The sequence below is a fragment of the Myripristis murdjan genome, chromosome 24 (genome assembly GCF_902150065.1).
Source record: "Myripristis murdjan chromosome 24, fMyrMur1.1, whole genome shotgun sequence".
NCBI classification, from domain to species: Eukaryota; Metazoa; Chordata; class Actinopteri; order Holocentriformes; family Holocentridae; genus Myripristis; species Myripristis murdjan.
In genome coordinates, this window is record NC_044003.1 from 11,622,947 (window position 1) to 11,637,381 (window position 14,435).

The 14,435-nt window shown below is 40.9% G+C and overlaps 1 protein-coding gene across 1 annotated transcript; it reads right to left on the reverse strand.

Annotated features, from left to right (window-relative positions):
• Positions 1-404: 404 nt before the first annotated feature.
• On the reverse strand, positions 405-13,743 carry snx3 (sorting nexin 3). The gene is made up of 4 exons (XM_030047183.1): positions 13,537-13,743; positions 5,199-5,294; positions 4,623-4,747; positions 405-1,229 (listed from the first exon to the last, which is right to left on the reverse strand). The coding sequence occupies exons 1-4, from the start codon at positions 13,696-13,698 to the stop codon at positions 1,124-1,126; spliced, it is 489 nt and encodes a 162-aa protein (XP_029903043.1). The 5' UTR covers positions 13,699-13,743; the 3' UTR covers positions 405-1,123.
• Between the last annotated feature and the right edge of the window lie 692 nt (positions 13,744-14,435).

Below are 14,435 nucleotides of genomic sequence, written 5' to 3' on the forward strand. Positions count from 1 at the left end.
ATCAGTTTGGGGAGAAAGATTTAGGAACTCCAGCATAAAGCAAAACATCAACAGCTCTTATAAAAACTCTTTTGCGTTTCTCCAGGGATATTAATCATCTTGTCATTTTAATAAAAACTGCGGTTGGGTTTGCTATCATCTAAATAACTTACATTATTATTTAGAAAATGCTCAAAGTAGTCTAGCGCCCCTAACTAGCTGTCTAGCCAGTGGCAACACTAGTTTATAACTCCAGTCAAAGTTTTAATGATTCATCCACGGATATTTGTATACCTGTATTGGGGACTTAAAAAAAAAAAAAAAAAGTCAACATTCATGAGCAACTTTGATCAATTTTCTGTATCACTTATCATGTGCAGCACTGAACAGGCAAACTGGGCATATCATCAACACACCACCACATGTACATATGCATGAGTGCATTTGTCCTGTTTTATTGGAAAATTTTCAAAATAAACAAAAATGGCACAGCAGTATACAAATCTCAAAATGCATATAGCCAGTAGAAATACTGCATTTCCCTCTGTGTATATTTCTTCTTACTTGCTAGAAAATCACTGTGACAACAGGGAGGTGCTGGTTGGTGCACACACACACATGCCTCGGTTTGAAGAAAGGACTTCATTTCGTGATCAGAAAGGCAAAGCCCATCAACAATGTGTGTGTTAAGGTCCTAGTAATGGTGAGCGACATGCCAGCTGGATATACTATGGTAAACAGTGGGTTTTTACAAGAGGTCTGCATACATGGAACATTCTTTCAAGGTTACGATATAAATGAATATACTGAAGAAATATTTCACTGATACATACATAACATACCCATGTTAGTGAAATTTCCAGACATAAAGAGAAATTATTAAGTTATTTTCAACCACAGTTAAAATGCATCAGACATCCTTACTCGGATCCAATTACGAGGTGACAACAACCACCAGGCAAGATCATTAATCAAAAAGGGACAATAAGTGATTTTGGGAGGGGTCGGGAAGTGAAGACAACTGAAATGTTTGCTGTCCGAGAGAAACCTATCGTAGTTGAAAGAGCTTTGGGGTTGTGGGGCTGAGCTGAGCTGAGTGGAGCCGAGCCAGACCAGGCCAGGCTAAGAGGAGCCATCCTGTCTTTCAGGCTTGTCTGACTTTGGACGGGGTGTAGTTCTTGTCCACAGATTCGTCCTGTAGAAACATGTGCAGGCAGCGTTCGTTCTGGGCCAGAGGGTGACCAGCCACTCTGAAACACACAAGACCAAAAGGCAGGTTTGCATTCTGAATAGCACCACCTTAAGAGGATGCACAACGTCATCACGTGCAAACAGAAAAACATGTGAATACACACAGGGATGCACACATATGGATGTGCATGGGAGCCTGAACGAAACAAAAGGTAAGAGGAGTTGGGAAGTACCAGCATGGATGGCAGAAAATGCAGTCCATGTTTTGGGAGATTGTTTAACGTGCTGGAATTAAGGCAGGAAGTCTCCGAAAAATGTTTCAGTGTTTGAATGTAGAGAAAAACAGACCAAAGAACAAGGAAAGGGCTGACAGTAAAATAGGGAAATACGTTTCAGGGCATGACTTTCTTCATCTGTGCATCTTCATGCCAATTTTGAGGTAGAGCTTTGGCTTGGTCCATTTTCAGATTTTGAAAAGCATGAATGCTATCTCCAAATATGGACCATCCAAAGTTTGCACAGTTGAAAGACCATCTAAAATTCCCTCTCTGTTGCAATCTATGAAGAGATTTTGTAAATATAACTAATCTGCATTCCATGCTGCCCTAACACATCCTGTGTCATCCCATCTAATAAAGGAAATATGATAGAAGTCACAATGCTAGCTTTTTAAGTACCACTGCAATGGTATCACTAACTCCAAGTGACTGAACAGTTAATTGAAATATTATTGAATTAGCAATTTGGCAAAGTGCCATATCCAAATTGCAGAAGTTACAATTTATTGATAAAGGTAAAATGTGCTACATAACATTGTTGTAAATAAAGTACTATAGTCTTACAAATTGTATTTTCCAGATGTAAGAAAACATGTTTGTTTGGTACAGACCACAACAAACACTCATACCATCATTATTTTAAAAGACTTTTAAGTGAAAATAAAAGTTACAATAAAAAAAAAAAAATGATGATAAAATGTATTATTCCTGCCAAACAAATTGCAACCGCAACATCTGTAAAATTAATGGCAATATGATTTTTTCACCATACCTTTCAGCCTTTGGTAATGCAATAATGAGTCTAATCAAGGAACTTGTTAAGGCACTGAAATAACCAGCCAGTTAGCAGAAAAATTCTGCAAGCAGGAATATGGTACAGGGAGAACAGGATCTCAAACAGTATTAGACATACAGAAAATAGACAGTAGATTAATATGCATTATTTTCCATAGTAACACAATTCACAGGCTTACTGAATAAAACACATTTTTTAAGCTGAAAAATGGCAACAACATCCTTATTTTGTTTTCTGCTTTGAATGAATACCAATGTGTATTCGGGCTATTTGATCAGTTTGGTGCCATGCTACAATGCACTTTAAGAATTACTGATGGGTTTTCAATGTTCCTTTAACACTTTTTGACACTACAGCCTAGTACCTTAGCCTAGAGCTATTCAGTTAAATGTGTAAACCTAGATTCTCATGTATGTGCTCTTGTGTAGCTTGTGTATTCAACATTTTTTCCTCATAATTGTGACAAAACGGAATTATACACAAGCAAATGTAAATACACTGGGAAAAAAAAAAAAAAAACATCCTCTGGGCTGTTCCTGGGCCTGTAATCTCATGTGTTAAAATGCAGCTCAGTGCGACTCAAATATCCAATCACCTCGAGGAAACGTCATCACTCAGTCCAATCAGGTCTTGTGCACACCCTCGCTCCCCTGCCCCCAAGAATCTCCACCTAGCCTAGCTGAGTTAGTGTAATTTAGCTTATCTTACCATATCACTGAGTTAAAATTTTCAACAAAGTCTGCCCACTCTGCAAAGTTAACTACCCTGGCTTTGATAAAGGACTTTTTCGTGACAGTGTGCTCACAGTACAGCCTACCTTTGACACAGGTAAGGGGAGTGAGTAGGTGTTGGTATGAAAAATGCACATTTACTGTATAGTTTGCAGGCCGATATTTTTTCCAAAATGTACAGTTCCTTTAAACCCCTTGAATTATTTGCTGATTCAAAGTAAATCTGCAGATTACATCACCTGCATTATTAGTTCCTCCATTAAGCTGCTATGGCCATCAAGGTTTTTAGAATGTCCCATCAGAGGACGCAGAGGAGCTTAACGAGAATTAGCCAGTGCACCTGAGACCCTTGAAAAAAAAACCCTCATTTTTCAGACAACAAATTTTGCAAAAAAGATTGGCCTGATGAAATTGTACAGCTGAAGATTTAATGGGAAATATTTCAGACACCCCGTGACCATGAGTAGGGATAAACAGGCAAGGAGAATAGATGGATGGATAGTTTAGAAAAAAGGAAGCAGCCTATACGAGTTGTCTTCAAGTCAAACAACATGGCAATTCACTGAAATATTCATTTATTGAAAATACTTGCTATGTTACCCTCAAGAAATTCTTTAGAACCTGATACAGCTGACTCAGTTCTCTTGGTAGTTCAAACATTGAGGACGAGGCGCAGCAGCAGCAACATCGGATCTTGTGGTATTATGCATTTACAGTGGAAATAGGCGCGAGCATGCAACTTCTTTCCCGGAAGAAAGCGTTATGTTTGACAAGCCTAATCGCAAAGTGACAGTTCTCCCTCCTCCTCCTCACCTGTTTTGCAGTGATAATCAAGTTTACCATTCCAGAAAATTCCTCTTCACAATGCTCTCAATCACGGATTAAACAACACTGCTGGCCAGCTTCACCGCTATTAAGTCTGAACAATGATATGATCAACAGCAGTGTTTCATTCATAGGAATCAAGGAGGGGGTGGGGGTGTCTTAATTACTAACACATTCTCATCTCCTTTAACTATTTATGGATTTTAATTTTCTCAACTGTCTTTGCACACTTAATATTCTAACGGGAAACATTGATGCATTTGCACATGAAACAAAGATAATGGCCAAGTCCGCAATCAAAGCAAATAATTACAATCCCACTGTAACTTTTATTGTTCCGCCGTAGAAAATGAGGACACGCTGGATCAAAAATAAGCAGGGGTGCACACACCAACCCTCAAGTAAACCATGCGCTGTAATTTGAGCTGCAATTATCATAAATTACACATCAACAATAAAACAAATGTGGGAAAAATTACGTTGTGGAGGTGCGCACTTGTGTCCTCTGTGGTTGTTCTTGTCTTTTACGAGGTAATTGCGAAAAAGAATTAAGGAGGAGAATTGGAGAAGGACTTACTCTTCTCCGTGGGTTCAGTGTGTTAACAATTTAAAGAAAAGTGAAAAAGTTGAGTCTACCTATTGCGTAAAGTATTTCATTGTTCTCAGCATTTAATATAGCACCTTACTAAGGCTGAAGCTGCAATCAATTTGACAAAAATAGGAAAAAACACACACTCGGATTGAATCATTTTAACCTCATGGCTAATTAGTCTTGTGGAAGAAAGGAGAGGACACAAGATGGGAAGAAGTAGACAGGCTTACTTGTTGAGAAACTGCTCCAGACCCTGCCTCCGCTCTTCGATGAAAGAGTCATCAAATATCCCATCATCCCCTCGGAATGGAAGCTGCCGGATCAGGGCTTTTCCTGGGAGAGGAGGGACGACCACCTGAGATAGAAGAGCACCAAGAGAAACCATACAGAAGCTGTCAAAGGGGCATGAAAGAAGAAAAACGACCAGCAATAAAAATCAAAATGCCCTACAGCTGACAAAACAGAATCTCACACTTAAATTTGGAAGAATATCTCCAGGCCTAACAGATGTTTTTTTGTTTTTTTTTTTAATGTTTTTTAAGGTTACCAACAGGTAGTTTTTAGACTTAGAAACAATGATTGTGTCTAGTAAAAAAAAAAAATAGAAAAAAGGAGCATACTAAAAAATGTAGACGGAATCTTCCTGAATAAACCACAAAAAGCTCAAAGGATCCATTGTGCAGACACATTTCAAAGGTACAGTTTTCTTCCCAAAACAGCACAGTGCAGATTTGGTCAGAGCTCTGTGTTGATTTGACGAATCAACACTCAAGAGCCACTGCTTTGGGTTCGCCTCAGTGGTTCACCTTGCTCTCTCTCTCCAGCTCCGCTCTGAGCCACTCAAAGTCACTGTACCGCCTCCGTACACGAGACTCCTTCAGCTTGAAGATGGGCAGGTTGGTCTGTGGACATGCACACACAGATGCAAACACACACATACACACAGAGACAGAGAGAAAAGGGTGTGAAAATCACATCACATTCAAATGGAAGCAAAATGTGTTGAATCATCCATATGCTGGAAATGCTGCATAAATAAGCTGGATTTAAAAAAGACACAGCTACTGTACATTACACAATATAAGTGCTGTCTTGTGTCACTGAGTCTTGAAGGCCTGAGTTATTGTAGTTGTTATTACAAGTGGAAGAACCATTTGTAAAGAAGACCCTGAGTGTTCCTCTGACCTCGAGAAAATAAGATGTACGAAAAAATGAGAGTAAGAATTCAAATGGAGTTCAATGAAAAATCAAGCCATGCCTTTCATCCAAGTCAGTAAGATCACATTTCCCTGCAATCAGACTTTGAAAATCTAAATACTTGAACCCAAAGCTGTAATTAAAATAGATCTGATATTAAATTTAAATCAACATAGGCTGATTTACCATGCATATAATGCACAGGTCTTCACTTGTATCCAGTGTCGTCCATCAACATAATATGGCAATGCATCATGGACATTTTATGACAGAAAATTGTAGAAATTGGAACAAGGTAGGCAGTGCTTGTGCCAACTTCAGGAAAAAGGTTAAGTGAAATGTCTTTTCATAGTGGCTTTGGGCCTAGCCTTGTGTTATCCACTCTGACTTTGTCTAAAAAAAAAAAAAAAAAAAGGCAGGGGAAAAAAAACACAACAAAGACCCATACAAATTGAATCAAACTGAATAGAAAAATTGAAATACGCCTCGGAATGAAAAAAAGTTCACTTATGTTTTGCTCACCAAGGTCTACCACACTTAGACTGTTTTGTTCCTGTGTGTGTGCGTGTGTGTGTACGTGTGTGTGTGTGTATGTGTGTGTGTGTGTGTACATCAACACAAAAATGTGTGTAATTCCAAGTTGCTGTTGACAAGCACTTGAGAGTAAATTTCATATTAAAAAGTGGAGATGTTTCGACATTGACAGAGAACACTGAAGCAAACAGCACATTACAGCACAATGCCAAACCTCTTCACTAGTCCTGACGGCACATGGCCATCCGATGACAATATACAAACAAGGAGGGAGAGAATAAATATTTCATTGGCAGGCCGCATTCACAGAAGGTCAGAATTCATGGAAGAAGGACCCACAAGAGCAATGCAATTGAGTGAGTGGGTGCAGCACACATACAGTATGAGCAGCAGACTGATCAATGAGCAGATGACTGTGGCTGTGTGCAGTAAAGGGGATGGAGAGTTAACTAGCAAGCTGAGTAAATGGCTGAACAAAAGGTAGGGTGGATATGTGCGGTCATAAAGGAATGGGAGAGACACTGGAGAGGCTGGGAGCTTCATCTGGTTAGTGGAGGACTAACTGAGGAGGAGGGAGAGCAGAAGGGGTCTTTTCGCTCTCATGGCCTCCCCCTTTCGTTCTTTTTGCTCTGTATTTCTCCACTGTGTGATAATAAGTCAGATTTTCTGCCCTTGAGACTCCTCTTGAGGTTTTTCAATGCAGAAAACACAGGCCTTCATTTTCTTCCCTCTTTGCTCTGTCCTTCTCTTCAGTTTTGAAAATTATGGATCCCACCCAAACTTGGGGGTGGGGGCCTCTTTTGATAGAATTTCATAATAATGATGAGACCTAACTGCTGCCATGGAACATAATTAAGTTATTATTTCTCTTGTAAAACAAATGCTACTGAAAAGCTAAAATAAAATTCTGATTTGTTTGATGAGATTCCTTACTACATGTTTTTGAGTGCAGGCCTGGGCGATACAGACAAATTCGGATATCACAATGTCTTTGACCAAAGGCGTCAATATCAATACTGTGACATAAATATATGGAAGACTATTAGTGCTTTCACAAAGTATTTACACACGAGCTTTTTGATTAGCAGTCAAAAATAATGTTGATGATGACCAAGCAAGTGGAGGCAAATAACAGAGCAGCTACAGCTACACTTTTGCCATATCACCAGATCACTTTATCGATATTAGAGTTGCTCCTATATTTTTAAAAATATTTTTTATTGTCAATTAATCCCTCAATTATTCCCAGAGCCCTAGGTGATGCCTGCAAACTGCTTCTGTAGTCTGACCAGCAATCCAAGGGAATATATTTTTAATTTACTTTGTAATTGTATGTAGAACACATATAGTAGTGCAAACTGTGTAACTTGAAAGATGTCCTGATTTTATTCACAACAGAACTGTGATGTTCCAGTCAGAAATATTCTGACAGATATGATCATCAATAACATGTCATTTACTGTGCAAAATTCCACTGAATGTCAAACAGCTGATGGTAAAACAAGTGATCATTTGTGTGGGGAAATGGCGTGTTGCAAGTTACAGAGCAGTGTGCAGGTCAACTTCCTTACTACATTTCGGCTATTTTTGTTCCAACACACCTGCATAAAGACAATTCAGGAGTGCAGCAGGTGTTCGTTTGCATTTTGTAATGTTATGAAACTGAGAGAAACAAGTAATTTTTAGCATTTGTGAAGCTATAACCAACAAATCTTTGGCAAATCTACTTGATAAATGACTAAAAACAATCATTTATTAAAATTAGAATTGATTCATTTTGGCAGTCAACTGAGAAACAAACTGTTTCATCTCTTATCAAGGATATAAATATACTGCCAAGCCATTTTTGAGTGACTCAAAAAGATGAAAGTTTTGTATGTTTGTTGAGTTATGCAGTCCCCACACCCTTCCCTATCTAAATCCTTAACTTAAGCAGCAGACTGATCATAACACTGACCACTCCAGTCCTCAATCACTGCCGCTCCCTGTTCCTGATTTTCTCCCACCAGCAACATCCTCTCGCATACTAACTTTCATTCTCTCCTGCTTTCCCTCTGGTTTCAAGCTCTCTCCAGGTGAAGTTGTCAGCGACCCCCCCCCCCATGCCTTCCACCCTGCTTTTCTCAGGTCACAGGAGAAGTGGATTATCTTAGCTTTATCACCCCAGTGCTCTAGCATTAACTCCACTCTCTCCTCTCACCATGGGCCGCCCCCGCTGCGTCATGTTACCTCACAGCATGGAGCGCTGCAAAGTTAATCCCCAGGACAAGAGATCACGGTTACAGGTAATCTGCCACCGCCGTGACTCTAATCCCATCATGTACACACAGAAAAAACGTCACCACGTGCACGCACACACAGGTTAAGTATACACATTTGACCAGCCACACAGTTAACAATGTAAATAGAATAGCCCTCAGCATTTGAGTTTGCTTGTGCACATCTAGCTCAGCACAGACCACTCATCTCCAAACAAAAGAATTAGCAGTGAGAGAATAAGGAAATAAAGTCACCTGGCCTTTCAATCCTCTCTCCCACTCAAACCCTGCGATTAAGAGATTGGCATTACAGGACAAGGGGAGGAACGAAATGACAGAAGTGAAAAATGAGAGGCCACACTCACTCAAACACACACACACACACACACACACACACACACACACACACACACACACACACAAAGAGGTAGTGCATGGGAGCTCTACAAGTCAAAGATCAGGTTTCCCTGGCCTCTGTTCTCTTCACGGCTGGTTAGAGGTTAGGGCCAGGGTGTTTCAAGTTACTGGCTTGGGTAGCGATTGGGACACAGGGCCAGCCCGCACCGGCCGGGTCTCATTTTCTTAACAACTTAAAGGCACACTTTGTCTCTTTCACTTTCTGAGGAATATAATAAAAGATGCAAAACAGAGGATAGGAAAGGTAAGAGAAATTCAAGAGAGCAAGGGAACAAGATAAACATGGTTCATTGTCAAGGTGGAGTGAAGCATTATGAGTCACAATGGTGAATAAAGAAATAATTAAATAAACAAATAGACAAAGAATTAATGAATAAACAAAGAATTAAGTGCAAAAGAGATACTACTATGAAAAAAAACTTATATAAAGCCACATACGTCATACCTATCCTAGATCTCCTAGGTTCACTTTCAGTTATGCGTGTCCACAGCACAAACTGTGCTCCATAGGAACAGCATGTGATTCATAATGTGTAGGACACAATACCTTAGGCCCACTGAAAATGGGTTGAAAGGAGGTAGAGCCCTTCAAAACCACAAGCTAGACAGAGACAGAGAGAAGGGGGGAGAAAGATCACTCGTCTCCTGAGAGAATGGTTCAAGGCCGCCAATGCATTAGCTTTTAGCTGGATGGATTAAGTCAAGTTTGAGAGTGCGCATCCTTAACCCCTGTGCCCCCATCTTACCCCTCCCACACACACCCAACCTAACAGAATAATAGTATTAAAAATGGCAACACAGTACCATCTCATTGCATCATATTCCAAAAAGGGGGAAAAAAGATAGGGAACAAAAGCTCTGGGGCTATGGGTCTTTCGCTCTCCTCTCTCCATGTACTCTCTTTCTCACTCGCTCACTCACTCACTCACTGGCCCCTGCAGCCCGACAGCCTTTCCTCTCTCCGACTCGCCTAGCTGGCAAAAAGCTGCTTTGTTGCCATAGTATCAACTCCCACTTTTGATACTGTCATTTCAAGTAGGATATGGTAGCCTTGATACAATATGTTCCCTATTTCCATTAAAATAGTTGTCGAAGAGGATGCTGTAGACTTTGGATTACACTTGACTGTGCCTGACAAGCCCCCCCGCTAGCCCCCACCCCTCATCCCTCCCCATTTTATTAATGACCAAAAGGTTTTTCCTCCCCCAAATGGAAGAGAGAAAGAAAGAGAGGGAGAAGCTATGGGAGTAGAGAGGAGGGGTAAAAGAGTGAGTAAGAGAGAGGGAGAGAGAGAGAGAGAGAGAGAGAGAGAGAGAGAGAGAGAGAGCTATAAGAGGCCTTTTATGTGCTCCTATCCATAAACAAAGTGAGATCCCAAAGTTCGCTCTCTCCTGAGTGTGCTCTCTGGATGAGATGGGAACCAAAGACAAGAAATTCTGATAATGCTTCTTCCCCCCCTCCATTGTTTGTTGAAACAAATACAGTATGCTGCTTGGAGAGAGAAAGAGGGGGCGTCGGGGTGGTGGGTGTTGAGTGTGGGGGGGAGTGGGTATCCTCTCAAACCAACATCAACCACAAAACCATTAAGGGGACATTATAGGACTCAGCAGAACAACTCCTGTCCATTAGGAACATGAAAAACGAGTGGAGTGGAGGCGAAAAGAAGAAGAAAAAAAATCCAGCTAGTGATTCCACCTGCTTCTCGTGGTCTACAAGCCATTTCAGAAACTAGCTTTGACACCAAGAGATTTTTATGTGAACAGAAATCTATTGTTTTTAACAAGAACATTAACTTTGAAAGTCTGCATAGGCATGCCAGTTTGAAAACAAAATGCATGCCACTAGCATCACAGTTTTTCCAAGGACTTCTCCTGATTTCAAATGCCAAAGCCTGACTGTGATCAGGTGACCATGAGACCTGTCTCTCAGCCAGTGTAACCAGGGGGCTTTTGCCTGCAAAATCTGTCATGTGATCGCAAAATGACTATGGACAATGAAGTTTCTTATGTGACCGTAATTCTACTTAACCACAAACTTTGTCAGCATTCTGTCAGAACCAAAGCAATCACAAAACCAAACACCAAAACTGACACTACTCTTTAAAACAAAGCAAGGACATAACTACCTCAACACAAATCATCTGAGCCTCTATCACAGAAATGAAGGTAGCTATTATATATGAACGAGGCAACTGACTGCACACAGCTGGGAGAAAAAGGGGATAAGTAGGCATAGAGATGAAGGGTGGTGAGGGGGTGGCTTTCTGCCCTCCCATGGGTGGGGGGGACAAGGATGGGGAGCAAACGCTCCAGCTCCCCCACCCCCTGGCCCGATTCATTCTTCTCTCCACTCAATGAGGGGATTAGGCAAGACTCTCTCAGTGCGGCCATAAGGGCTCTCTCGATTTGGGGCGGATAGTGGGATACCATTGAGAACATGGGACAAGGGAATGGGCAAGCTATAAACAGAAATTGCATGGCACAATTAATAAAAAAAAAAAAAAAAAAACAATCAAATCAAATCTAAACATCATGAGCAAGATGAGGCTAAACACAAGCAAATCGTACGCCACACATTCCAGGCCTTGGTATCATGCCCATCATCCTCAACATGCTAGAGTTGGAGTAAAATGCCTCTAAAGAAAGGAGAAGAAAGGAGGAGGAGAGAAGCAAAGCAAAGTTGACACCACATTTGTTGAGAAGTGAGGGATGCGCCGCTTCTTCTGCGCTCTTATGCAAAGCAGGGTCACAGAGGGCTATGAGGCGCACAATAATGCTGATTACACGCATATGCTAATTATTACACGCTAATCAAGTACAGTAGCCTTATATTCAACACTAATGCCTGGAGACGGCTACTCTTCTCTCTCCAGTTTCTTTAAGGTGAAGGGAAACTATAAATACTTCAGTGGTGCCAACCAATCTAAATATGCCAGACCACTAACTACAGGGGTGTCAGTCAATACAAACCACAACTAAGAAAAAGACGAGGCAATCAGATGGAGCTTTGTGACTGCCGGACGAGAACAAAAACACATAAAAAAAAATAAAGTCCTAGAAAAGCTAAATCCATACACAGTTTCTCAGACAGCAATCGTGATGAAAAATGAAACAGTCCCAAGTGTCTCGGACAAGTACTTTGGTCAATTATTGAAAATGTTGCTGATTTCATGACATTATCTCAGGTTTGTGTCCCCAACTTGGCATCATTCACTGAAAACTAATAGGGGATATATTGTTAAAATGTTTATACTTCATAATTTATTGTACTGACACAAATAATTCACGTTAATTAAGAACATCTGGTTGAACAATTTGAATTTGAACCATTTAAACATCAGTTCAGTCAGTTTCTTCCTCCTCCATTGTGTGCTTGTGCAGTGGAAAAGCACAGTGCCCCAAATGTTTTTGTTTGTTTTGATTTTTTTTTTTTTAATCTGATTTGGCCTGGAGTTGTTAATCTGTAACAGACAATATTACACAAGAGAGAGGAGCAGCATTTTGCAATAAGCAGATCTTGTGTGGGCTGTTAAACTATCACTCCCCACACTGCAGCGATTACCAAATAATGACAAATTATTTGGCCACACAAGCTACTTAGTCCAACATGTTACTGTACACAAGCTGCATCTGTCAATGGATTACAGCAGTGTTTTGGGGAAGAAAGGCAATTGTTCACCCGTACATGCTCTTCCTCCTGTATACTAGAGGGAAGGAAATATGGTGTGGGGGGGGTTGGATAGGCTGGGGACAAGCAGGGAGGATGTTGCATCCTGTCTACAGCTCCAGAGAAGCTGACAGCACAGTTTGGTTCCCGTTTGTGGCCCCTTATTTAAGCATACTATTATTTTTCCCTCATATGTTGCTGGTTTTCACACAATATATCATCATTCAAGTCAACAAAAAAAAAGCCAAACCCATGTAACAACAGGATTCTTGAACCACCAGCCATCATTGGAGTCAGATTAAGTATTAAATGGAGGCAAGAGCTGAGTATTTGGTCACATGCATACGCTCAGGTCAGACTGTTATTAAGTATGACAAACACTCTTATCTCTCCTCCGCAGTCAGCAAAACGGGGTGTGGCTGGATTTCAGCTGTAGCTAGCGGTTCAGGAAGAGATTGGCTAATTTTTCCAACACAGTTGATTTGTCAGCAGTACTGACAGGATGGCAACTAGCTGCTAGTAATATGCTAGCCTCACTCATTTCTAATTATTGCTCATATTGCTGCGGATACACGCTAACAGCCCTAGCATAAGACACTAAAGCTAGTGTAAACAAGTCTACGTTACTGCTGTGATACCCTAACATGCTAGCATAGCCGATATAGCACACTTTTGAGTGTAAAGTGGTCGATTTTATCCAATAATACTAATACTTCTAGTTTAAACATAAGTCACTTAACCAAAAATAAATACGTCTGGCGAGGTATTTCCGCTTGAGGCTAACTACGCTGCTACGTAACATTAACCGTTAGCTAGCTAGGACAAACCGTTTCCCTAACAGAGGATTGCTGCTGGCTAGTCATACTTTTTCCATATGACATTAAAAACAAATATTAAAACAACATATATGATGTTATGTAACTTTCTGTTTGACGCTGATGATGGAGGGAAGTCGGTTTCTTTGACTAAAAAAAGCTGATAGCTGACGTTAGGGTCGTGTTAGCTTGGAAGCTATCGGATTCCCCTTGGTTGTGATTAGCATAGCTGGTTACTGGGCTAACGTGTCGCTCACCTTCAGTCTGATTTCATACGTGGTAAATCTGCTCCTGCCGACCCCGACTGTCTCCGGGTTGCTGACATCAATCTCTAGAAAATTACTCGGGGGTCCATAAGCGTCATTTAGGTTCTGGGGCTTGGTAAATAGCCTCCTTGTATCAGCTATGGTGTCAGCCATCTCTCCCCCGTCGTCCCAGTGGGCAGGACTCGCGTCAAGCCAGTCACAACAAGAGCACACACACCACGCTCACCGCCTTCACAATAAAAGCCCTGCTCAGTCAAGCCTCCCGATCAGCCCAGTTAACGGACTGCATAGCTGTACACGGTTTAATTCAACCTTTTAACTGTGCAGTCATTTACACCTGCACGACTTGAGTGCAATATCCATGTGCTCAGTTTCTTATTTTTGTAATTAATTTTGCAATTTTTGTAGGATTAATGCACGTACTTTCAACACAATGCCTTTTTTCCACAAATTTCTATGGCACATATTTTTGTATTTTTTTTTCCTTCTCTTGAGACTTTGATCAACTGACCCATTTTTCCCTCTGGGATCAATAAAGTATTACTGATTCTGATGTAAAGTGTCAGAATGAGAGTGGAGGATTTTATATTGAAGGGTGAATCTTAACTGTATAAATAGATATGATTGTTGTTCAACTACTCCAATTTCGTTTTGTTGTTCTGTATGCACGAATGCTCGATTAGTCTTTTTTAAAATGATGAATGTAATGTTATTCTTTTGGAGTGTAATGTTCCTCACCTCGGGGTGTTGTTTTGTCTCTTCTTTCTCTAACTTGACGCGCTGCGGCAGGACGGCCGCCGAGCAGCGACGCGCCTGCGCAGCGCACTTCCGATCAGCTGAGCTTCAGCTGACGCTGCTTGGCAACCCGCTGGTTTTGTTTACAACCACAG

Bases quoted from the DNA above. Each gene is read 5' to 3' on its own strand.
- snx3 (XM_030047183.1), bottom strand. From the start codon at position 13,698: ATGGCTGACACCATAGCTGATACAAGGAGGCTATTTACCAAGCCCCAG. The intron at 4,748-5,198 runs GTGAACCACTGA...CTTCTATCTCAG, and splicing joins AGCTGGAGAGAGAGAGCAAG to GTGGTCGTCCCTCCTCTCCC. The intron at 1,230-4,622 runs GTAAGCCTGTCT...TGTGTGTTTCAG, and splicing joins CTGGAGCAGTTTCTCAACAA to AGTGGCTGGTCACCCTCTGG.